The following is a 26,926-nucleotide window of genomic DNA, read 5'->3' as shown; positions in this document are numbered from 1 at the left end:
AGGTTTGATTTTAACAAGATATTTTTAACTTAGTGACAAGAAAAGATGCAATCACAGAGGATTTAAGTACTCCACATGATTGGACTTCCTTCATTTCTATATCTAATGCTGAAGTGTTGTAATGTCTCTTTAGAAATTAATATCTGTTTCAGACTATTTTAGGATAATTAAAAACATTATGTTGATGATATTCAGAAAGAAAAAGGTGCAATCTGCACTGCTAAGTTGATAAAGCAGTGTAAAGAACAGAATCACAGGATCCCAATGTAGAATCACAAGGCTCTAGTTTAATCCCAGGGTGTGTGGTTGTGCTACATGAGTTCTGCACAAAATTGGTCAAACATGAATTCTAGAGTTGCTGAAGTTTCAACTTTAAGTATTTTCATTATTTCGAGACAATCTATAAATATGTATTTAAAAAGGACTGCTTTCTGTTGGTACTACTCATATGAACATTAAGCTTGTAAAGCACTTTTTCATATAAGCATTACCCCTTGATTTCTATTTCCCAGACCTTGCCAATGACAGGGCAGCATTCTTCTGAGTCTTTCTTTACACCAGTCTCTACATTTATTAGTACTTTCCTCAGAGTTCTGTAGATTGTGTTTGCCTTGGAAGTGATTCAATATTTTATTTAGCATTCACAAATCTTCCACAATTCACCTTGGAAAATAACTATTTGTACTGACTGCTGTTCAGATGAAGCTGCCGAATTGCCTGCTCTGGTGCACATTTTGATTTCCATTGTGTGCAATATTTTTACTTCCAGAGGCCTACTATGCATTTTACATCTTTAAAATAATTTTAAAAGTAATTATTTTGGCAAAAGATACCTTTCTGCCAGCTGCCCACACCCTCTAACAATAAAACATCCTTCATAAGCACCTTGATAAACGCGCATGAGAATTTCTTCTCTTTCAAAAGTATCCAGCCAAAAATCAGAACAAGAGATTTCCCATAGCCAATGCTCAAAACCTAATAAATGCTTAATTTCCTCAAGATTATTTGGGCAGCTGATTTTGCAATATACGTAACTCAAAACTCGTGCCATCTGGGGCATCTTAGGTGGAGTCTAGCTGGCACTGGCCCTGTTTTCAGAAGTCTGTTTCTTTAATTTCTCCTCACACCATCTATTATACAAGATGTCTACTAAAATATCAAACATGAGAGAAAAGATGCACAGCAATTTAATATTCAGGACAAAAATATTATAGTCCTTTATATTCTTTTCTCTTTACAATTTGTATTTTATATAATACATTTTTATATGAACTATGATATAAAAACATAAAACCTAGATTCTTATTATAAACATTAACGTTCTCATCAGGTGTGTGGCATATTCAAGGTGATACAATTATTTTAACCTCTTGTTTAAACTTATGTTCACTCTTCCACTTTACCTAAGAATTCTACTCAATTCTTAGTTTTAAATATGATAAAAAGTCATTCATGCCACACACATGCTGATTCTGATTTTACACTTACTTATTTTATATTGACTTTAGTTATCTTTTCTAGCACTTCCACCATACAGAATTAATGCTTACTTCAAACACGGGTAGTTTAGAGTACTGAACAGGTCTTACGCAGGTCTGTAATGCACCACACATATAGCCCTATAACAATGCCTGCTCTTGTACACTAAGTATTACACATTATTGAATACACTGGGAATTTTAAGTTTGAATACAAAGTTCTAACCCTTGTGCTATGCAGCAAAGTCCTATGTTCATTTTTTCTACTGGACTACTATAGCTTTAAAATACTGCACACCATCAAATACATACTTTATATTTTCCTTTTATAGTTAAACATCAAATATTACCATGGAAAAAATAAGCAATTACCTCTGGAGCACGGTATGCAATACACTGTAAAATCCAATCAATAGCTGGAGAATAGAGTGTCAAATACAATGGAATCTCCACACACTGGACTACCAGCTGATTCTGAACTGTGTCTCCATGTATCTGTTAAAAAAAAAGTAACGGATGAAATAGCTGCCATGGCAAGGATAAATGTCTGACTAGAGCTGTGAAACTGGAAACAGAACTTCAAAACACAGGTTCACTGAAAGCTTCAGGAGATCAGGTTAACTCAATTACACAATATGCTCAGCAGCTCAAGAGTAAATTGGATGCTTATCTTGCTGGGATCCTACGACCCCAGCTGACTTCCTGCCCTTTGGGCAGGGGGCTGGACTCGATGATCTCCCGAGGTCCCTTCCAGCCCTAATGTCTATGAAATCTATGAAATTATTCTGCATAATTTCCGAGTTTGACACAAAGACTGCAGTGGACGCTATTAAAACCTGTATATATGCTACCTACAGTAGTTATTTTATCACAGTATATGCAGCATTCCACAATAAAACTAAATACTGTAGCTTAGTGTTATATGAACTAGAGAATGGTAAAATAATGCAGCGAAAAACATTCCAACTTGGAATGTTCATTGCATGAACAAAAATACTGCAAGTACAGAAGTCATGACTACTAGGGACCAAACTATAAGCCAACCCTTGTTTAAGAAGAGTGCAGTTTTTGTGTTTCTTTTGTGGAAAAAAAAAAGGTAGACTCACAGTCAGAACAATACAGTATTTTCATCGTAGACTGCTCAAGGAACACATTACTTTCACTCAGCCAATGCAAATGTATTTGCTTACTTGTTTAAATGTTAGAAGGAAGTCAAAAAAATTTTTGTTGAGACTTTCTTTGAGGTGAGGAGCCACTTCCATCCCAACCTAAGGTACAAGAAAGAAACATTTTATCTTCTTCCTCACTTGCTCTCCTCCTACATTCATGCAAACAGAGAATTATTCACCAGTAGCAATGCACATATTACCAAGACAAAGAATCTTGAACAACAGGTTTTGTCTGTGTCTGTTTCTGCCTCACTAATAAGTGACATGATGGCCCTGGCCTGTGTTAGCTGTAACTGCATTAGGTATAAAAATGTTCTGAAGTTTGTGGTCAGCAGGAATGCTGCAGTAACAAACAGGTGTGGGGGAAAACATCAGCCCATGTTCAACTGCTTACATAAAAATATTTTTAATCTTTTTTTTTTTTTAAATGAAGCACTCAAAAATTAGGAGCATTTAGATTTAAAGTTGCCTCCCATCTTCTATATCCATGCTGTGCACTGAATAAGACAGAAGTCATAGAAAAATAGCATATGTTCACATAATAAAAAGGTAACCACAATGTATGTTCACATGACCTATGGGAATTAACTAAAGTTGCCAAGATAAGTCTGAGATGAGTTTTTTCTATTTTGATTGCTAGATTTTGCAATATTTAAAGGAGTCTTTAAAAGAAGTTTAGTTTTTGGGGGGTTTTAAAAGGATACTAATTATATATAAATAAAAATAATTACTATTATTATAGAAGTTTATGGATGAGCAGAATGAAAGTGGCAAAGCACTCCCTGACAGAGCAATTAGAGGTTTGGAGCTTTTAAAAAATAACAGCTTCTTAACAACCTAGGACCATTTCTCACCCCAAGGCCTGATCCAGGAAGATGCTGGGTACCTGAATCCACCACCTCCCCAAATGAATCATCTCCTACCAACCTTCAATATTTTGTTTTTGAATCAGATGAACTTTTGAATCAAGAATCTCTTGAATCTTTTGAATCTCTTTTGCAAGCAATAGAGGAATATCACTCTGCCCTATGTCTTCCCCTTACAGAAAGAGATGGCTCTACAAATTGGTTTAGCAGCAACAATACCCATAGTCATCTCTGCTGCAGCTTTACAGACCATTTGTATACGCACTAGGACTTATTTATCATATAATCTGGTACACCCCCAATGAAAAAGCACAGTTCCTGCAAAAAAACAAAAAATGGAAAATGGCAAGCAAGCAGGGGAAAAGGGGACACACTGAAAACAGAGGTGGGAAGTTCTGGCATCCTGAAGCACGGCAGGGGAGGGGGAGATTCTTGCAGCAAGGCAAAAATCTCCCCATACACCTCTGATTGGCCAATGGGCCCCAGGAGTCCCACCGCTCCCCAGAAATTGACAGATAGGTCAATCTCTGGGGAGGGGAAGGACTCCCAGGGTCCCTTGCAATCACGGTGGGTACGGGGAGGAGGAGGGGGGGCCTCGCTGCACTCTGCCCTGAAAATGGTGACCAGCACCATGCTTGGACCACAAAATCGGGTGTGGGGGGCAACCCCTGCAAGTTACTAGGTCCCTACCAATGAGTACTGGAAGCGACCATCCAAGCTGATCAGTCTAAACAGCTCTATTTCTACAGATCAGCTCTACGGTATGTTGCCAGACAAGGTGAATCCAGTCATAAATACCTGTTAGTTTATTCAACTGAGTTTCACTGAACCAAGGTTTTCAAGACAATCTTGCAAAATATAGCATAGATGACTAAGGGATTCTGACTAAAAACAGTGCAGATATTACTGTACCCCATCTTTTAGGTAAAGTAGAAAGCCTCGTATGACAGTAAATGAAAAATTATTGGACTACATACAGTTCCACAAATCAAATCTACATAGAAACTCTTGGAGATCATATTAAAGATTAGTTCTTGATGTTGAATAAGCTTATAGTATGTGATAAGATCTCCAACAGAGACCAGATATGACATGCTCAGACTGACAGACCCTTTTACCATCTACTCTCAAGACTTGACATGCAAGTATTTTTCCCATATGAACACATTCACCAGAAGTCCATTTCTTGTACAAGTTTATTTTGGCAGAGGTGTTAGTGAAATTATGAAGTGCTTGTCATAAGTGGTAGTGCAGGCTGTTAAACCGTAATCATATAAAGTGGTGGTAAATTAAGACATTTTATTTTAAATACACCATGCCAAATAAATCCTTTTTATCAGAAGATCATAAAGACATTTTCCAAAAGCAGATGTTCCAGCTGCAAGAACAAGGCAACAGTGAACTGAAAGGGAAGGAAAGCTTGGACATCATCTCTTGAAAAGCGATGCTTAGTAATGAGAGAGCAGCATGTAGCACCATATACTTACAAGTATTCGTTAAGCCCTAGTCCCCAGTTTTATTAGCCTTCCCCAGGAGAGAGAACTGGTAGGACAAGCTTAGAAAAGTCGTTTTTAAATAACTATGATTATTATATACACTTATGCAGAAGGTTTGAGAATATTATGATTGCAATGGAAATATTAACATGCTTTTAATACGCTAGCAGAAGGAAGGAAGTTCAGAGAAAAACTGCAGCTAATTAAATCTTCCTTTATTGGCAGGCTGGACTGCAGCAGTAAGCAACTGGCTAGCAACATAAATTCATTTCAAATAATGTGAAATAGTAGCCTACCCTGCACAGGTATGCTCTTGCACAGACAGCAACCAGTGGATCTCCAATTCCTCTAATCATAGATGTCAACCGTGGGAGACACTCTGAAATTCCCCTGTTAAGATTTGTTTTTACAAATTAAAATTGAGATTTAAGAACTGATCACAGTATCACACCACCCACTGATAACTTTAAAGACTACATTATGCATCTACATCAGAGCATGAATTATAGAAAACTCCTGAGGGAAAAGGTATTAGGGCAAAATTTCATTTAGAAGTAAAATGCAACACGTACTGCATGTCACATCTTGGACAGGAATTATACTACATACCTGTAGGAGTTCTTTTTGGGTTTTTTTGTTTTTAAAGAAATGTTTCATGTTCCAAGCTAAATCAAGTCCAAATCCACGAGTCAATCCAGAACCATAAGTGGTGCTACAACCAGCAAACATCCTCCACCCCTGCCAGGGGCTTCAGATATTTCCAAAGTCTTTTGGCAGGCATCCTACATGCAGACCCAAGCCCGGAGGCCCCCAGGTTTCGCCTGCACTCAGCCATATGACTACGGCAGCAAGCTAAAGAGGAGCCTCCCATTTCCATGAAGTGCGCTTTAATCCCCAATACCTCGGCAGGTACTAAACCACACCAGAAGAGCAGTTATCCCCAGGAAAACTGCCATTTTGGACTGGTTGAGGAAAACTGCCTTCTTGGACCCAGATACATGGTGCTTCCCCAGGGGTAGGCCAAGTAGTCAAGTTGTACTCTGGGGACTTGTGTGAGGACTAAGAAAAAGAAAGAATGCTCCCTTCTCGACTGGAGAGGCAACAAAGCTACAGTATGCCTGCAATGCAGTCCCAAGGAAGTAGCAGCCCTAGAGACTGACATAGCTTCCTTCCCCAAGAGGAGCAGCAGTCACTAGGGAGTCTCCTAGTCACAGATCCACTCACCTCACTTCACTCCCAAACCCCATTCTGTGGTTGAGGAAAAAGCGACACCAAAATTGTTGCACAGAAGAGGTGTGAAGCCGCTGCATTGTCTCCTTGTATTACAGTCCCACAGCACATCCTAAATTGAGCCCTGATCTAGCACATAAGGCAGGCACAGCAGGGGCCCAATCCAGCTGTGTTGCGGTGAAGGAGGGGCAAAGGTGGGCACAGAAGAAGGCAGGTCCTGCCCCAATCTGGTAGCATAGGAGGGAGGCAGGTTGGGGGCATGACCCAGCCCCAATCCAGCTATGTAGGGCTTAGGAATTTGGCAGAGGGGGAAGGGTGGCGATACTCATTGCCCTGCTCCCTGCCTACAAATTTCCCAGCCCAGGAGGTAACCCATGGCTCCAGGGACCAGATCTGCCTCATGGGCTAGGGGTTACACATCCCTGGGTTATGGCATTCAAGGGCTCCTAGACACAAAAGCATTTTTTTTTTAAAGGAACACTGTCCATTGAAGTCAGCGCTGTTTGTCTCGTCTTCCCAGATTTTTAGTAGCTGTTTTCCTGGACCATTGTTCCTGTCTTGCTCCCTCATCTTCCTTTAAATCTCATCTTTGTTGTTCTCTCCTTTCTGTACTCCTATCACTTTTGCCTTCCTTTCAGTTTCTAAGTCAATTGTCCTTCCCCCACATTGCATAATATGATGGGCAACGTGCAAGTGCTGACAGCAAGGGGCACAACTCTGCACTGCTGCCACAGTGTGGGAGCACAACTCTGCACCACCACTGCTACCCCTGCTGCTCCAGGCATTGGGTCTGGCCCAGCAGCAGCCCCAAATCCCATTGTTGGTGCAAAATTCATAATGCCGCTGCCATCCCCCCTGCTGCCATGCCCTGGCTCTGGCCAGGCTGCAGCTCCATGCCCTGCTGTCAGTGCAGAAATCTGGGAGCATGTGTCCCCTCTTCCTCCCTACCCCCCATGCACTGCAATGCTTAATACTTCAATTAGGCAAGCGCTCTGTAGTAAATGAGTCAGTATGACACCAGCTATGGCAGCATTCTGCCTTGAAGTTATTTCCTGGGATTCATACCAATACCTCCAACTCATCAATACTGCCAATCATACTTGTATTCTGTATTTAGTAACTGCATGTTACCCTTACGTTTTTGATAGAAACTTGTTGCATTTCAGTATTGCTGCTTCCACATAGCTGAACGCATAGTTAAGGGGAAATTACTTGAAAATGCCCTTAAAAATAAAATAAATACTAAATATTCACTGGCTGAAATTAATTTGGCCATCAAGTGCTATGGCTTCTTTAAGATTTTACTACTTGCTTTGTGGCTTTTAGTTTTTCCATTCTGTTTTCCAATTTGCTCAGTTTCTGGTATGTAAATTGAACTTAAACAATCATTGCCCCTTTAAAGGAACACTTAGTTGCCTAAGTGCAAAAAAGGGTTTGGGTGGTCAACCCCAGTTTCAAGCAGGTACCTCTCTGCTGCTACAAGTAATGCTCTTAATGTTCCCAGAAAGGGGAGGGACTTGAACACATCCTTTCCCTTAAGCATTTACCACTACTTGCTGAGGCAGCTTTCTACTATATGTGCTGCCCATTGTGAAGCCCATTCCATGGCATCTAGCTATAAGGACTTTAGGCACTTCCCCCTCAGGACTGCAAAATCTGGTAGGTCAGAGTTAAGTTCAAAGTCTGCCTCCACCCAGGTGGCTCATCAAATTAGCACAGTTAAGCCACACAGCCAAGCCAGTGATATGGCTAGCTTCCCAGCTGGTCAACCTTTGACTCCACCTCAAAATGCCTGGGTACCTACTTATAGCTCGATCAAATGGGGATGATCTTTGGCATGGGTCAGGACAAGAAGATTAACACTCATGCTTCAAGATTCACAGAGATGCTTAACCATTCTATCACCATACCCTCATAATCCAGTCCACTGTCAAGGTGCCCAAGGTATCACAACACCTAAGTGCTGAAAATCTAGCCCTCTACTTCTCTGTGCCTGCACTATCCATCTGTAAAAAAAAGGGGATATAGTAGCAGTACTTCCCTACCTCACAGGGATATTGTGAGAATAAGTATATTGGGAACAAGGAGACATTAAATACAACAGTGATATAACACAAGATATTTTTGAGGTTATTAATAATTATCATTTAGTTTTTGGTAAACTTCACCACATTCTCATATCACTGTAATTCTTTTTAAACTTCAGAAATAATAATATAACACTTGGATAGTCAAACTCATTTGAAAAGGATACAATCTGGGAATGAGCTCTCTGATGGAAGCAATCTTGAAGAACCAATTTAAGCAAGTTTCTTTGGCAGTATCATTAATACTTTCTGGAGTGAAATTATCTGGGAAAAGAAAATTAATCCAGAAGAAATCATGTTACCTTAAATTCTAAAGTAAGTTAAACTAGCTACATTTTAAAGATCTGGAACTAGAAGTCACTTCTGAATATCTGCTTTCAAAGAAGAAAGAAAAACATAATAAGCTGGACAATGTATTTTGATTCTTAGATCTCCCTTGCAGCAATGTAGACAACTGCTTGACTGAGTCAGAGTCATAGAGAAATAGGGTTGGAAAAGACCTCTAGAGGTCTAGTTCAATCACCTGCCTGAGGCAGGATCATCCCTGTCCAAACCATCCTGTACAAACCATAATCTAACCTCTATGTAAGACTGCTCTCAACCCTGACATAACACAGACCTAACACCCTAACCTGCCACAGGTAAAGAAGAAGAGCCACGGCAGTCAATGTCCTGCTTCTATAAATATTATCAATATATGCTCAAGAGGTCCTGGGTAGAGGGCCATGCCCACTGCTACAGAGGTAGGCAAAACCCCCCACAGTCCAGACCAGTCTGACCATGAGTTAAAATTCCTTCCCGACTCCAAATATTGACAGGCTCCTATCACATATGGTTCCTCCAGAATTAGGAGATGGAAAATCCCCATGCACTACACCAAACAAGAATATAGGGAGAGACCATCTCTCTGCCTCTTCTCTGAGAACTGAGGAATTCCTGCACAATGTACTGCAGACCCCATAGCCAAGGTCATACTCAGGGTCCTGATAAATATTGTGTAGGGTAGAACCTGCGTTAGGCTAATGTCCGCTTCTGCATCCTTGCTTGCAGCATGGGCTCAGCTCTCTAAAACTCAGCTCATCTAGAATGTCTACACTCAGTTTTTATTCTGGCATGCTAAAAGTGTTGCCTGGCTCAATTAACATGTATAAAAATAATTTGCCAACAAACCTATTTATCGTCCATCAGTCAACATCATCAGAAACAAAAAACTAGGATCAAAGCTCTGAATCAACAAGCAAAGCAAACACTTAAGGACCCGGGTCTCCAAGCACATTTATCAATTACATTAAAATAAATAAGCAAGCTTTCTGATACAGATGGAGGAACAGAAAGAAAGACTCCCTTGTTTGATTTCCTATGATTTCGCTTTTAAAAACTGCTCCAAACCTTGAGTGCCTAGTGTTTTTACACTATTGGCTCAGAGGTTTTCAAAGGGTTTAATTGTAATTGACAAAAAGTGACTTCTGCATCGCCTACTACCTAGCGGAATATTCCACATATCAAGGAAAGGCAGGTTAAACATCTAATTTATGATTCTCACAAGGAAACACCTGCATTTTGAAGACTCTGAATATGCAACTTTACCATAACTCTCAAGTTTAACAGTGACCAAAAGCTTTAATCAAAGTCACTGTCAGGGGAAGCTCTACCCAACTACAGAATGATTCCAAACCCATCATTTTTTTCTGAACATTTATATTCTTGTTAATACATGAAAAAGCCACAAGTCTTGATTTCAGAAAGCAATGGTAGCCTTATTTGGGATCTCTCTGGCCCTGCTCTCCCTTCACAAAATAAAGCTTGCTCAAAAAGGCAGCGAGAGAAGGAGACTGATTTTCTACACTGAACTAAGACTTCAGCAGACACAGGTTTCTAAACTAGATGGCCCCTCTGTGCCAAACTCCCACTGGTTCCCAAGAGATTTGTAAAATTACAACCATCTGCGATGACTGAGTCTGCTTCTTCTTCTATTAACTTGAAGCAAACTTAAAAGTAATTTAAATTTAAAGATCAGAAAATGTATTTGCATAATAGTTAGTTACATTTTGACTCTTATGCTTAGCATATAAAAGTAGCATCCTAAAATCTGGTAATACGCCTGGGCACAGTCTTTTGGGGGATAGGAGAGGAAAGACTTCATTTCTTCAGTCTGTCTCCATCTTTCATGTTGATAGATTCAAACATTCACAGTTCTATAAATATTACAAGGGGTTATTCTCTACTTGCACAGCATGGGAAAGCTATTTCACTTTACAATGGGCCAACATACACATTAACCCAAAAAAGACAACAGCAGACTTTGCTTTTTCTTTCCACAATTCACCTTCTGGACTTGCCATTTTTGGAAAAAGCAATGAGGAAAGTAAATTTCTTTCCAGAAGCTACATGTCTTTCCATTGCGAAACCAGGAGATATATATATATATATATATATATACATACATACATATATATATACATACATACATACACACACACACACACAAATGGAAGCATTTAATAAAACTGACTGGAAGCAAAGCTTCTCTCCATTCTATTTATTAATCTGCTGCTGAGCTTGTTGTTCTTACTCAGATCACTTAGTCTATGTTGAAATTTTGGGGAATCAGTGCAATTCTCCCATATTTGACAATGTCCAACCCCCAATGTCTTTACATAACACACCGCTAGGCAAGGATTATTGCTCAAATAATATCAGCTTTTTGAAAGATTCTTATCTGTAAGATATTGATTTTATTAACAAATGCTGATCACGTTAAATCCACAGCACCATTTCATCACAATTGCATCCTCTCTCTCGCTCTCTCAGATGAACAGAATTCAGGTATCCTTCAAAGTGCAAATCCTACACTATAGTTTGGTTTCCTGCAGGCAGAGGAATCTGATACTAAAACTTATTGGAACAGAAAGAATGAGTACGAATACCAATGAGTCTGTTCTCTTTCCACATAGCTATTTTAGGAAGGGCTCTGCATAAGAAATACTGAGCCTGTATAAGTTAAGAAAAAACTTAATTCTATATACCACTGGTAATACCTTCCAAGATATTTTGCCTTCTTCACTCAGAGAGGTGACAAGAACACAGGAAAAGAAAAAAAACATGTTTGAGCAGATATTAAAGCTTGTAAGACTAAATTGTCAGAAATGACCTGATCCCCTAGGGTATATTCTAAAGCATCCACTTACATACTTATTTAATAATAAAATTATGGAAAACTACATTTACACCTCACTTGTAAAAAATAATTTTAAATAGTTATGGCAACACAGCATCAGAACATGAACACTTTTGTTTGTGAAGACAGATAAAACCATGTCATAGGAACATTCAAACACTAAGAGGCAACACAAAATGACGGAAACAAAAAGGACATTTTTTTCTTTGTTTTAAAGAGAAGAGTTAGTGGTAATTTTTATCCCTTGGTAAGATTTTCTCAACAGCCATCTGCTGCCTCCTCCTGTCCAGAATCAGCTTTTCCCTACACATTCCCTGATAACGCCTGGCATAATTAAAATGAAAATTAGTGCTTTTTATTATAAAGTAATTTACTGAAGAGATATGACCTTATATAAAATTAGTGAAGAGTGAAAACAACCCATTATAAACATTTTCTTCTGTTAAAAATTAAACACAAACTAGATCCAAATTGAGCATGCAGGAGCATAACAATTTTTTTTTCAGAGAATATTAACCAGATCAGAGTTTTCACCTACAAACAAAAGTTCTCTGCATAGGAATCAAGTTGTGTACTAAGCTGTATACTTGTAATGTTCCCCCCTCCCGCCAAAAAAAAACATGCTAGCAAAGCTGAATTTGTTTTAGGATAGGCAGGTCTTGTTTAATTCTTCACAATCCCAGGAAAGGAAAAAGATTACCTGGTAAAGAGACACGACTATCCACACACATGGATAAAATTCTTTCATACACAAGTTTTCCTATAGAGAAAATAAGAGGTTAAATCAACAGCAATCTATAATTTAATTGCGAAATAGTGGCTCATTCTACAAGAGTCAAGAAAGGTTATCAACAAAGACTCGAACTCCATTATATTATGCTGCCACCTAGTGAGGCCAAAAGATTTGAAGGCCTGAACCTATGATTCTATATGCTGCACAAATTTCTTTGGCTTAGCTCCATTATTGCAGAGGTGGCAATCAATACAAGTCAGATTACTCCAACAATCTCCTGTTAGCCAGGAAAGAACATTTGGTGACCTTTCTGCTGAGCATTGTTTTAACTGATGGTCAATATGTAGAAAAAGACAGAGAGGGGAAACAGAACCTGGAAAAAACAAGTGTCACTGTACATCCTGTTAAACACCAACTACTGCAGCTTTAAATACTATAAAATAAATTAGTTCCATACTGTTGAAAAAAGCACAGTGTAATTGAAGCAGATGACAATCTATATTTAAAAGAATTTAAAATTATGTTAAATCCATTTAGTAACAATATGTTGTTCTTTTTCATAGCCCTTACACAATTAAAATTTTAGGGTCAATCTTTTCCAAAACCAGAAAGAGACAGCATGAAAGTTTGTTAAAGTTTAAAAAGACAGTGAAAAACAAAGTAACATTTTACCAACACATTATGTAATGAACTACTATAACCTAACCTAATGAACTGAAATTTCAGAACCAAGAGACCTTGACCTTTCCCAGGCTTTTGCTTGGGTTTTCATCACTGAATACACAGAAAAGGTTAGCATTTTTTCCTTCAGGGGAATTTGTAAAATAAGTTTTCTTATCAAAAAAGATTACATCAATGACCACAGTGTTGGTGTAACAGATGTACCTAATTTGCCTCTACCATTTTTTGTCAAATATTTATGTAGGAAAGAACTCCAAGGATCCTGCATCCTGAACCGATTCACCTAATTTAAGTCATAAGACCTCCCTGACTCCATTTATTAAAAGAATCGGTGTAGAAACACATTTACTGGATGTCAGACAGGAATAGGAGCTCTGTATGAACTTTGTCCCAATGAAGGCAGTTTCACACAATTAGGCTGCTCAGTAGGGCTGTGCGATGCTTCGGTCACCGATTCGATTCGGCCCGATTTGGTGGCCAAACCTCCGAATCCAAATCGAATGAGGAGACCCTTTAATCTCTCCCAGTCGAATCGGAACCCTCCAAATCGATTCGGAGGGATTCAACAATTCAGACATAGACACAGTTTTAGATGTTTTTTCTACATACCTCGAGGTACTAGGTGGCTTGTGCATACTGAGATAGTGGGGTGGACGCAGCATTCCACCGGAACACAGAGGGGTCCCCAGCATGCTTGGCAGCAGATCTAGAAGTGGACCAGAAGTGCTCCACACCATGAAGCACACTCGGGAGCCCCTCCCATGCCCCCCGGCTCGGTGACCAGTGCCTCCTGGTCTGAGGGGACACCCGGGGTCCCTCCATGGCTGACTGCCGAGCCAGGCGGGTATGGGGATGCCCCCTGGTGCACTCTGCAGAAGACCAGAAGTACTTCTGGTTCACTTCTGGATTTACCAATGAGCATGCGGGGAGGCCTGCCCCCATGCTTCTGTGGGACACTCCATCCACTCCACCACTGCAGGGCTCACGAGCCATACCTGGTACCCTGAGGTATGCAGAAAGAGCATTTAAAGCTGTGTCTATGGCCAAATCAGTGATTCTCTGAATCACCATCGAATTTTCAGATTCGGATTTGGACAAATCAAATCAGGACAGTGATCCGAATCAACGACTGGAATCACTGTCCCCGATTCAGGCTCAATCTGAATCAAATACAGCCCGTTTTGCACACCTCATATTTGTTCAGCAAGCTGAAGGAGCAAATCATGTTCATAGTCCACCATATGCACTGACCAGGACTACTCCCTTAGAAACAAACTTAGCTGGACTCATATTTATATATTAAGCCCCAATTCTTTTCCCCGTCAAGTATGGCCAGGGCCAAACAACATAGCTCCAAAACACAAGGTGGGCATAAGCCAATACTCAGCTGCTATCTGCATTGAATACGACTGAAAACACGTGACAGAGTGAGTGAAACTACCATTTGTATTTTCCAGCTTAGTTTGACTATGTTTCCTTAATGTTATTACTGTTAAGCAGGCAACCACCATCCCAGAAGCTCACAGAGATTCTGGAAAACAGTGCTATTACCATGGGGGGCAAGGGGAGCCCCTCATCTTGGACTGGCGTACAAGGGGGTGGAGGTGGGGGGAGACCAGCAGCTGCTGCAGCTCTGACTCCTGCCCAGACTCAGGTTCAGGGTTGAGAACATAGTTGGAGCCGCTGCCCATCCCTCCCTGCCCCGCCACCATCACTTACCCTCTGGCTCTGGCATGGCTCTGGTTCTGCTCCAGTCCAGGGCACAGAGCACACAGCTGCTCCAGCCACAGCCTGGCTATGCAGCAGTGACAACAGCAGCTGTGGCTTCTACACTACTCCAGCACCTGGCCACAGCTATTGCTGCTGCAACAGGGAGGTGCAGGTGGTGGTGGGTGGAGCAGGTGCTGCAACAGGGCACCAGCAGCAGGAAGCAAGATGTGGGTGGACAAGGGCAGGGATTAGATCAGTTGACTCCCCCACAATACTGCTTTTCCCACTGCAGCAGGGGAGGGAGGGAGGGAGTGGGTGAAAGGTGGAGAAAGAGGGCTCAAATTTAAGACAACCCTCCAATAATTAGATTCTACACATGGAAAATTATAACAAATTTATTCACTTTTCATTGACAGAATCTAATTATTGGGGAGTCATCTTAAATTCAGAGTCAACTTGGATTGAGGTAAATATAGTATTTATTTCTCAGAGATTAGCAAGAACTTAAGTATGAAACAATACTTGTACTGCCTAATATGAGGTTAGAAAGTATGGCATGCCCAGCCAATAATGTTTTCCAGACCTCCTGCTTACTTACATGCTCATGCTAGCACTAATTTATAAATATCATTCTCCAGACTTCAGGTCATCTTCTGAATCTTTCCTCATGTTATCTTTCTTAAGACCAAGGTGCACAGATTTACTCACAGAAAGAGACTCAAAACCTGACCCAGAGAGATACACCTTGGTCTGCTACATTCTTTGAAACTGCAGTGCGTACTCAGATGCAAAAGGAAGTATCTACCCTTTACAGCAAAATGAGCATTAAAGCACACCACAGAATTAGTCATTTATTATTATCAAATGTTCACTCCCTAGGAGAAGACAGCCAGCTGAAACAACTGTTTTTCTCATAATAACAATAAAGCACAGCCAACTATTTAATCATCTCATCTCTACTGCTCCCTCGAATCCTTCATTCTCTAAAAACTGGAGATCAGTTACAGCCGTAAAAAAGATGTTTATATCATGACCTCATTCCAGTTGCATTTTTGATACATTTATAATTACTCATTAAATAGCAAAGCTATTTATTATTGGTATATACATACACAAAACACAAACAATATATTCCGATGAGACCAAGGACAATAATAAAAATATACGGTTACTTCAGACTAAACATCTGATACCTGTGAAGTGTTTTATAAACACAGAAGGGAATCACCTGAAGATCTGAAGAGTCAAATGAGAAACATATTATCATTAAATCAGAGAAGTAGGGCACTCCAGAGATCATCTAGTCCAGTCCTTTGCCCGAGATATGATCATCCTTATCCAAATCATCCTATTCAAATCCACTGTCTAACCTATTAGCAAAACTATACAGTCACCCCTGACAAAACTACAAAATCATCTGACATAACACCCTAACCTGCCACAGGTAAAGTAGAGGGACCCTGGCAGTGAACCCACTGCTACTGCAAGGTAATTAAAACATACTCAAGAGATCCGAGGAAGAGGGCCATACCCTCCCCGCCCCGCCGGACTACAGAATGTGGCAATAACACCCCCAGTCCATACAATTTGATCATGGGTCTGTACCTTTCTTCCTGATTCCAAGTATGGCAAAACAGCTGAGGGGCAGGATTCTCTAGCCAGGAAACTCCAGGCTTGAGTCCCAGCAAAAGCACCGCACACCCCAGTCACAAACCCCAGCGCTGGCTGCAGCCAACCCCCAGTGGTTCCAAGGAAGGTTTTAAAACAACCCTGACATGTAGCAGCAGGAGGGGAAAAACTCCTTCCCAGCCCCATGTGGCAACCAGTAAAGGCTAGAAGCATGGAAAACCCATTGTAGAGTTTAGGCATAAATACTCTTAAATCATCCTGGACCAATGTCTGTCCAACCTCTGTAGAACACTTTCAGTGCCGGACTTTCCACAGCTTCTCCTGGCAGTACATGCCACTGCCTCGCTTTTCCAACGGTGAAGAGGTTGTTTGGGATATTCAATCTAAACCTACTTTGCTGCAACTTCAAGCTGTTGGTCCATGTCCTAGTCTTTGCAGCAAGAGAGAAAAAGTGTTTTCCCTCTTTTTATGGCATCCATTCTGGTATTTGAGGACTGCTAGCATGTTCCCCCTGAAGCACATTTTCTGCAAGCTGAACATGTCCATTTCCTTCAGTCTCTTTTTGTCTGACTTGCCTCCCAAGCCTTTGGACCCTTTAACTGCTCCAGGCCCTTCTTAAAATGTGAAGTCCAAAACTGCATACAGTACTCCAGATCAGGGGTGCTCAGCGCAGCGATTGGCCCACAGGGCTCCCCATGGAGCGGGAAATTTGGTGGTGGGGGAAGGGCCATTAATATAGTCACCCTCCCTCTGCCAAATTCCCAAACCTCAAATCCAGAATCAGCAACAGGCTGGAGCCAAGCCATGCTCCTTCCCCACTACCCACCCCCACAGGGCCAAGCCACACGTCCTTCCTGCAGGACTGGACTGAGGCTGGTCCATGGCTTTTCTTTTCTGTGAGGCCAAGCCATGCCCCATTCCTGCCCCTCCCCCCATGGGGCTGGGTTGCAGCTGCGCAACTCCCTTACCCCCTCCACCTGGCCAGATGGTGCCCACTGCGCTGCCCCCAGTGCTGGATTAGGACCACTGATGGGATCCAGCCCACAGACATATGGGGCACTGCCCATGCAGTCCTCCGGGGAAAAAAGCTGAACCCCACTACACTAAATGAAGCCTAACCAAAGCCAAGTAGAGAGATACTATCACTTCCCATTTCTTGCACCTAGTGCTTCTGTTGATGCATTCCAAACTGTATTTGCCTTTTGTGCAACTGCATTATACCCTAAAATGCTTGAGAACCATTGCGTTAGAAGTTTTGCAAGTCCTGGAGGAAGGAGACAGGATCAACATCTGGAAAAGGAGTACTGATTCCATATGTATGCTACCACCACAGTTCAATCCCTGATTACCTAAGATAAGCAAGGAGGGTAGCCTCAGAAGAGGAGATATCCCACTGCTGGATGGTAAAAACAAAAAAGATTTCAAATATTGCTATGTTCCTCCCCCATGAGAAGTCTTAAGCTGATTCTCTTAACGTTTAAAAATCACTTCCTGGATATATACGTATACTATACTTAGCAGCACAAGCCAGCAGTTAGGCATGCTACTGATTTCTGTGCTATCGATAAGCAATGGAGAAGAAATATTGGAAAGTAATTCTAAATCACTGTAATTATACAGACTATAAGCTACTAAGGCTTACATGCCAAGGAGAAAAACAGTGCTAGAGAACTTCACCTGGCTCACTACTTTTAACTGTTTTCTTGCAGTAAGATTATCAAGAAACAGAAGATCCTCACATCAACAGAAAAGCTGGCAGGATTTTTGTCTGCCATGGATTACATATAAGACAGATCTGAGGTCTGATGTTTTGTGAGCATATCTCCAGACTGGAAATCAATGGGATTCTAGACCAGATGCAGAAAATTATATCAAACTACGTTTGCTACTTTAACTTTGCTAAGCTCTGTATATAAGAAAAGTTACTTGTACATCAGACAGAAGTTAGACAGAGCAGATTCCTACCATCACCAACAACTTGCTTACTTCAGCAAGGCAAAACTGAAACTAATGGAAAGTGGTTCCTAACACAGAGCAATGTTCCTCAGTTGTAAAAGTAGCTGTTCTACCAATTGCATCAAAGGCTGCTGAAAAATCCAATATCACCAACAATATCTAGCACAAATTTATTCCCGACTCTATGCTAGACCAAGAAGTTACAGAGGCTGAGATGCATGTGGAAAGAAAGCAAATGGGATAGGTGAGGGCAACTGCGAATACCAAAGGATGCCTTATTAGACCACTATCTTTAAACATACAGAATGGACTCAACTAGAGGCATGGGGAAAGGAAATAGTATTCTTAATCAAAACCAAATTAAGCCCTATCAAGGGAGTGCAGAAGGAATCCAAGGTTCCTAATAGATTCATAGTTGAAAGGGATCTTAAGAAAAACCTGGAACTGCTCAATTTTCCATGAAAGCCGTTAACAAAAAAAAATCTTACAAACTAAAACAGTCCATCTTGGCTTATAATTAATTCCTTGAGATTATTAGTCAAGGTCAGTAAAGGAACTAACAGTACATTGTGCATAACTATTTATACACTTTAGTAAAGCTAAATATTTAAGGCAGGTGATATCAAGCAAGCAACATTTTAAAATACTTACCAAAAGTATCAAGTATATCTGTAATTAATACGAATTTACTTGGATAAAACTGGATTACTGTTGTGTCGGAAAGAAGTTTGGAACACTAGAAAAGAAAAAAGGAATACAGCTTTTAAAAAGAGGGTACAGATTGGTTTGTACATTTTTAAAGCATTTCTGTAAAACGCTTTAAGTGTAAGTCAGACAAAAAGGAACCAAGGATTCTGGTCTCAGCTGGCAGCACATTTGTCCCATGTCTGTCTGCACTACAAACACAGAACCACAGAAAATGAGAGTTGGAAGGGACGTCAGGAGGTCATTTGGTCCAACCCCCTGCTCAAAGCAGGACCATTCCCAACTACATCATTCCCAGCTATTGGGGGGGGGCCCAAAACTGGACACAGTACTCCAGCTCAGAAATACAGCAGAATAATTACTTCCCTTGATCTACTGGCAATACTCCTACTAATACAGCTCAGTATGCTGTTAGCCTTCTTGGCAACAAGGGCACACTTCTGACTCATCCAGCTTATTGTCCACTGTAACCCCCAGGTCCTTTTCTGCAGAGATTCTTCCATTGTAACATGCCGTTCTCTATTGCCAGAAGAGTTAACCAGAACAGTCTTCCCTTATACCATGTAATCCTTGGTGCATCATTTCATAAGCTATACTTTCTTCTGGCAAAGAACACACAGGAAGTGTCACTTATTTTTAAAAAGTGTATTTGTTATTTTTATGATGCTCATCACTATCAATTTCTGAGCCTCTATATTGGACATATCCATACCACAGCTACACTAAAAAAATAGCTAATGTGTATTTTAAGTACAACCTAGCATGTACATAGATGCAGCTGTGCCACTAGGCCTTTGCGAAGCAGCTAATATTCACTTCGGATTCGTCTAATTCAAGGGACAGTGTTTATGATTTGGTGATTTGAATCTCTGCCCCAAATCAATTTGGCCAAATCCGATTCGGAGATTCAGCTGTTGGGGGGGGGGGGGCAGGGGGGGAGCTGAAGGAGCAGGCAGGGGATCAGGCCTGGCAGGGGTCCCCCATGGTCCCCTCCCCCAGCTCTTCCTCCCCTCCCCCCCACACCCCCTACTTACTAGCACCAAGTCTGGCTCCAGCTTCCTGCTGTAGCCAGCAAGGACTGCCCAAATCACTGACATTCTCCAAATCTTTTCTAAAGATTCGGAGAGCTTTGAATCGATTCAGAGTTTTCAATTGGTCCCCGATCCAATTCAAATTAGGAGATTCAGCCACTGAATCAGGCCGAATCTCCTCCAAATTGAATCACCACCTGAAGCTTCGTACAGCCCTACTGTGCACCAAACATAAGCGTAAGTTAAGACCTTTAAAAGATGTCACATGGAGACAATACTAACAGAACTCCTGGTGCTGTTAGCATATCTAGTAGTATCCCCTCAAAGAAGCTATTTACTGACCAGTAGCTTCATCAAGTAGACAAGATCTATGACAAGCTGTTGCATGAAGGCAGGGAGTGAGTTGCAGAAAAGCAGCAGCTTCATCTGTGCTCTCCCCATACAGCCTCTTTTAATCTGGCCCCAAGTCCATAACGCCTGAAATCAGATGCCTGTGGGTTTTGATGAAATAGGTTTCTTGCCTGTTGCTGCATGTTTCATTTCTGAGAAATAAATGTATCCCCTTCAGGATGAACACATCATGATTTTGGCCTCTAGCTAAGGAAACAGCTTACCTCCATGATAAGAAGGCCTTGTGTGCTAAAAAGCATTTTAAATGAAAGGGAATATGTATTTCATATTCAGTAAGGCTTTCTGTCCCATGCACACTGTTTTCTAAATCAGTGTTTCCCAACCTTTTCCAACCCAAGGCACATAAATATTAATACAAATTTTCCATGGCACACCTGTTAAGGCACTCCCCATCCTCATACCCATTGCAACACATTGCCATGGCAAAATTCCGCAGCACGTGTTCATTTCTGACGGCACACTGGTTGGGGAAACACTGTTCTAAATACTGAATTACTGCTTCTCACTCCCATTATCACCAGAACTAGTTATAATATTTCAGTAACCTAAACATATGCCACTAATATTCAGTCTTAGAGAACAGTATCCATAACAAGAAGCATGTGAAGGAGGAAGCTGCAAGTGAGAAGTATATACATGGACAGCATTCACAGACCAGTGAGAAAGCATTCAATTTTTTAAGTAAGAATGTGCAATACAGATATTCAAACTGCTCAGATTTTCACAAAGCGTGGTCTTACAGGGCACCTTGTCTTAGGATCATCCTTTCTACTTACTTTGAAAAGCTTTGTGATAGCGTGTCAAGCGTTAGAAAAAAAAAAAGCTATGTTCAGGCCGATCACCACGTAAGACAGTTAGGCATACTGCACATGTATACATAAGGCTGTGTATAAAAAGCAGGATGCTTTATTAAGTCATGTGTCCAACTTCAGTTCTAAATTCACAGTTATATTTTATGTTTCCCCTTCCAAAAAGAGCTCCAAGGTACCATGTTTTCTTTAATTAAATTAATCTCCGGTCACAATGCTGTTCATGGTAGTCTGTTTTTAAACAATATTGATAATTCCATACGGCTACAGCCAAATATCAATCATCTGAAGTCATGGATCATTTGCTGAACTCCAACCAAGATGGATTTATTGTTTTATTTCTTCTGTTATTTTAACCAATGATATTTACAAATGTAAACCATTTTCAAAGGTAGATCCAGCACTGTAAAAATAAACCTGACCTTAGGTAGCTTTTCTCCAGGACTAGCAGCATTACAGCCTTATCACTTCTAAGGATGGCCTCTGACACATTCCATCTTTGACCTCATCTAAAGGCCAACTCGTAAGTAGTAATTCTTTACATATATCACCTCCCCCCAAAAGAACCATTTCCAAATTAGCACAGATGAACATTGTGCATCATTAGTACAGAACCCCTGAACCATTTTATGTGCTTCATTAAATTAAATCAGATTATTCAATTACTTCACCAGGCTGAAATAGAAAGTAGCAATTCACGTTGGCCAGCATTCATTTGTTTTTTACTTTTTTGGGGGGGAGGGGGAGGGGGTAGGACTTGGGGGAGTTAGCAGTTAATAAAGAGTTGAAGAAAGAGCAATTTATTTTAGTTGTAATCCTGTTTCATTTGATCAGTCTATTTTATCCACTTGTAGAACCAGCACCTTTGCACTTTCTACCACATGAACCCTCCTCTCCTAAACCAAATCCTTAAAACTCATTTCTATTGTGAAGCCAACTGAACACTTCAATCTAATAAAGGACAAACAGGTGGTGAACTGAGATTACTGCTACCAACTGTCTTATTACACACATGAAACATGCACTCAGCTACCATAAGCAAAAAGAGCTTGGATTAGTGTTGTTCTATGCCCCCTTCTCTTACTATACCAACCTACTTGTAAGCTGTACAAGTAATAGCCTCCCTCTTCTGCGCGTCTGTACAGACTACAGCACAATGGAGACCTGACCTGACTGGGACTCATGAGTGCTATGGTCACACAAGCCTCAAGAAATGTCTGGCAGAAGTAGGGAATACTACTCATTTTCAGGCCACTAAGGCAAAACAAGGCAGAACTTAAAGGAAACCTGTTCCAGTGAAATCTGCTTTCCAGTAAAACTGGTTAATTTATTTTTACTTTCCATAGTGGAAACCAGCAATATAAGGAGTTTTTCATTCTTGTTCCTTCTGAATGACTTGGATACTATACCAGATATTAACTAAGGGCCAAACCAAGTTATTCTACTGCTAGATGTAGACGCTAATCTACAGCTGGTATTGCTGACATGATGGTAGCACTCAGCTTGGCATCTCTCCCCTGGACCTCCATGACAGTTATAACCTGCTGAGATAAGACTATTTGGGGATAACCTGCTGAGATAAGACTATTTGGGGAAGAGAAGCAATTATACTGTACCACTCTCCATTACTTTAAGCAGCAGTACAGAATAAACTAGAGATTCCCCTATCCACTATGCAATATCCCTGCAGACAAAAATAATCCTTAAAGTCAGCCATTACAAAGAATACTAGAGCTTTTAACACCATAAGCATGGACGTTGCCTAGGATAAAATCAACCATCATCAATATCTCATTTCTATTACCAGGAATAAACCAATAGTCTCATTTCTATTACCAGGAATAAACCAAAACTAGTAAGGATCAAAAAGCTTAACTAAAAACAAAACAAAACAAAACAAAGGTTTCTTTACATGTGACTTTAGCTTCAGGCAACCTCCACAGAAATCTCAAAACCAACTTTCCTCATTAAGGAAAATATAACATCTATCACCCTTACAGATATTTACTATTTTTATTTTATGTTCCTAACCTGGATAGAACACATTGCAGCGACACAACAGTGATGAGGCCCTAGATCCAAGCACCCTTTAAATAAAACATCCGACAGGATGTTCTATGGGCTTTATTTTATTTGAAGACAGATGAATTGGAAACTAAGAGAATGCTGCATTAGGGCACAATCAATAAATTAAGCCAAACAGAATTATTGCCAAGAGAAATATTTAGGAAAAAACACATGCTGGTTTCAGGCATTTTCCATGCAGAATCTACACCGCAAGCTGTTCACACCACGGTTTCTTTGGAATCCGACACAACCTTCCTTGGTTAATGTTTACTTTGTAAGCCAATAACAGACCTTGAAAGGAAGCTAGCAGTGGTCTGCCGCATGCCATTTGTGGAAAAAAAAGTTTTTATTGGAAGATAAGTCAAGTAGATTTTTGTATCTTCAAATATCTGGTGCAAAGACCTGCAGACCCACTTGGCAGCTACTTCCAACTGAACATAGTGGAAAAAGGATCTTAACTTCCACCAAGTACTCTTATCATTTGTATGCTTGAGCAAGAGCAATGAAACAAATTATGAAACATACATTTGATATAAACCCAAAATAATATGATGTGCATCTTACAAATACAGATGTACTGTTTCCAACCTATTAATACTCTGCATATATATATATATATATCAGAGAAATTATCTTAAAGGCTCCTATTTTATTATCCTGTATTTCAGTACAATAGGTATTTTTTTTTATCTTTTTGTACTCACTTTCTCAAAAGTATACCAACACATAGTCAAGAATTAAAACACTACAGCTGGAACCTGAATTTAGTCAGATTTTTATACAAGAGCTAAGTCGGTTTCTATAGAGTCCAGGGAACAATGGATGTAATGCCACTTCCTTTACAAGAATGAATACTTGTAGAAGAACCTAAACATTAGAATCTATAAAGACAAAAAGGTAAGGAAAGAACCCCATTTCCCAGACACCTGTTTTTTTTTCAAATATTAGCACAATGCTCACCCAGACTTCTCTCTTCTCCTAAACATTTTACAAAGATACATTTCAAAGTACAAAATAATACAGGATATTCAAGGACCCAAATTTTTATGAAAACCACATTCACTTGGATATTACTTCCCTGATAGAGCTCTAATTGGAGGTAAAAAATAAAAACCACAAGGATTTTACCATAATAAGAACAGGCAAGTTAGCATTAGTAACCTGCAGACAATTGCATATTTACATCATTATTTATACCAGGTTTTTTTTTTAGACTTCTGTCTTTCCCCGCCTCTTCCTATTCAAAGTTATTCCTTGCAGCCCATCCTCATGTTTTCTCCAATCTCACATTAAGTGCATGAGAAGTTTCACAGAGGATGTTTAAGTGCTTTCCTAGATATAAGGACCCCTACATATTTCATAGATTTCATAGACATCAGGGCTGGAAGGGACCTCGGGAGATCATCGAGTCCAGCCCCCTGCCCAAAGGGCAGGAAGTCAGCTGGGGTCATAGGATCCCAGCAAGATAAGCATCCAATTTACTCTTGAAGGTGTTCAGTGTAGGTGCTTGAACCACCTCCGCTGGCAGACTGTTCCAGACCTTGGGGGCTCGGACAGTAAAGAAATTCTTCCTTATGTCCAGCCTGAAACGGTCCTGCAGGAGTTTATGACCATTTGACCTAGTCATCCCTTGGGGCGCTCTGGTGAACAAACGTTCCCCCAGATCCTGGTGGTCACCCCTGATAAACTTATAGGTGGCCATCAGATCACCCCTGAGCCTGCACTTTTCCAGGCTAAAGAGTCCCGTGGCTCAGCCTGTCATCGTAAGATCTGTTTTCCTGACCTCTGATCATGCGCGTGGCTCTCCTCTGGACTCTCTCAAGCTTCTCCACATCCTTTTTGAATTGTGGAGCCAAAACTGGACGCAGTACTCCAGCTGCGGCCTCACCGAGGCCGAGTACAAGGGGAGAATGACGTCTCGGGATTTGCTCAAGAAGCATCTATGGATGCAAGCCAGCGTTTTGGTCGCTTTACTAGCCGCAGCATTGCATTGCAGGCTCATGTTCATCTTGTGGTCAATGATGACCCCCAAGTCTCTTTCTTCTGTAGTGCTAGCCATTTACTACAGTGTTATTGACAGTAATGGACTCTCCAACTACTTACGGTAATAATGCAGTTTAGGTTTTTTTGGTTTTTTTAGAATATGCACACACACCACGCACAAACTATACACCTGGTTTCCAAGTCTCATTTCTACCATCAAAATTACCAGCAAGATTCACACAACTGAACCAATCTTGTCTCTAGAATAAAATCTATTTTAGGGGAAAGGAAACCAGGGAAGGACAACCAGAAAAAAAGAACCCAAGCTTGCTACAAATCTCATTCTTTTTGTATAGCATAAACATATGTAAAAACTTACCTGGATAACTATTTTTAGAGCTTTTACTTTTTGGTCAGAGGACCAGGCATCCTTTAGTGACTGGTTGAGTTCTTCAATTCGATTTATGTAATCCTGCTGAGTTAAATTCAACAACTCTTTTTGTGAACCCTGGCAATATAAAAAAAATAAAGCTCTATTAGAGAGAGAATCCATTGCCAATGAAACTACAATTTGGAATTTCCTAACACTTCTGGAATTTTCCTAATATTGCATGGTTACGTTCAGCATGCAATTATTAATGCTCCTTCTGTAAGACTGTTTTGCACATGGGAGTAAATCTACAAAACAAATGCAATTCCAACATGTGGCATCATAATGTTACCATCATGGGTTGTCAGCAACATGATTCACTGTAATGTCTTCTCCTGCTTGAGGTAATGGATATAGTGATGAGAACCAACTACTGCTACTTATAGATGGACCAACACTAGACAGATAGTTTCATAGTAGCTAAGGTCAGACGGAACCTGAACAGATCATCTAGCCTGACCCCCTGGCACAGGCAGGAATGAATGCTGGGTTCACAAGACCCCAGACAGATGATTATCCAACCTCCTCTTGAATTTGCCCAGGGTAGGGGCGAGGACCACTTCCCTGGGAAGCTGGTTCCAGATTTTGGCCGCCCTAACTGTAAAATAGTGCCTTCTGATCTCTAACCTAAACCTATTCTCCATCAGCTTATTACTGCTGTTCCTTCTCACCCTAGGTGGTGCTGGGGAGAAAAGGGCTCTACCTGTTTACTGTTGATCTCCCCTGATGAGTCTGTAGGCAGCCACCAGGTCCCCCCTCAGCCTCCTCCTCCTGAGGGTGAACAGGTTCAGGTCCCTCAGTCTCTCCTCGTAGGGCCTGTCCTGCAGCCCTCTCACCAAGTGGGTGGCCCTCCTCTGAACCCTCTCCAGGCTGGCCACATCCCTTTCGAAGTACAGGCGCCCAGTACTGGATGCAGTACTCCAACTACACCCTGACCAAAGTCGCAAAGAGGGGGAGGATCACCTCTCTGGACTGGCTTGAGATGCACCTTTGGATGCATGACAAGGTATGGCTGGCCCTGCTGGCTGCAGTCTGGCACTGGCAGCTCATGTTCATCTTGGAGTCAATAATGACTCCAAGATCCCTTTCCACCTCTGTGCTTGCAAGGGGGGAACTCCCCAGCCTATATGTATGCTGTAGATTCCTTCTCCCAAGGTGCAGCACCCGGCATTTGTCTACGTTGAACCCTATCCTATTCTTGTCTGCCCACTTTTGTAGTCTGTTTAAATCTATTTGCAGGCTCTCTCTCCCTTCAAGTGTGTCCACCTTGCCCCACA

General features: G+C 40.9%; 1 protein-coding gene across 1 annotated transcript in view; it reads right to left on the bottom strand.

Moving 5' to 3' along the window:
• The window catches only part of VPS35L (VPS35 endosomal protein sorting factor like), a 100,180-nt gene that overhangs the window by 55,592 nt on the left and 17,662 nt on the right, over window positions 1-26,926 (bottom strand). The window contains exons 7-14 of the mRNA XM_090023739.1: window positions 25,599-25,727; window positions 18,865-18,949; window positions 12,205-12,264; window positions 8,494-8,590; window positions 7,377-7,424; window positions 5,306-5,399; window positions 2,669-2,746; window positions 1,851-1,973 (exon numbers count right to left, since the gene is read on the bottom strand). Of these exons, the coding sequence (XP_089879865.1) occupies window positions 1,851-1,973; window positions 2,669-2,746; window positions 5,306-5,399; window positions 7,377-7,424; window positions 8,494-8,590; window positions 12,205-12,264; window positions 18,865-18,949; window positions 25,599-25,727 (714 nt within the window). The remainder of the gene's footprint in view (window positions 1-1,850; window positions 1,974-2,668; window positions 2,747-5,305; window positions 5,400-7,376; window positions 7,425-8,493; window positions 8,591-12,204; window positions 12,265-18,864; window positions 18,950-25,598; window positions 25,728-26,926) is intronic.

The sequence above is a fragment of the Crocodylus siamensis genome, chromosome 12 (assembly GCF_052110815.1).
Source record: "Crocodylus siamensis isolate JL-2025a chromosome 12, ASM5211081v1, whole genome shotgun sequence".
NCBI classification, from domain to species: Eukaryota; Metazoa; Chordata; order Crocodylia; family Crocodylidae; genus Crocodylus; species Crocodylus siamensis.
This window is presented reverse-complemented; position numbering and strand designations above follow the sequence as displayed.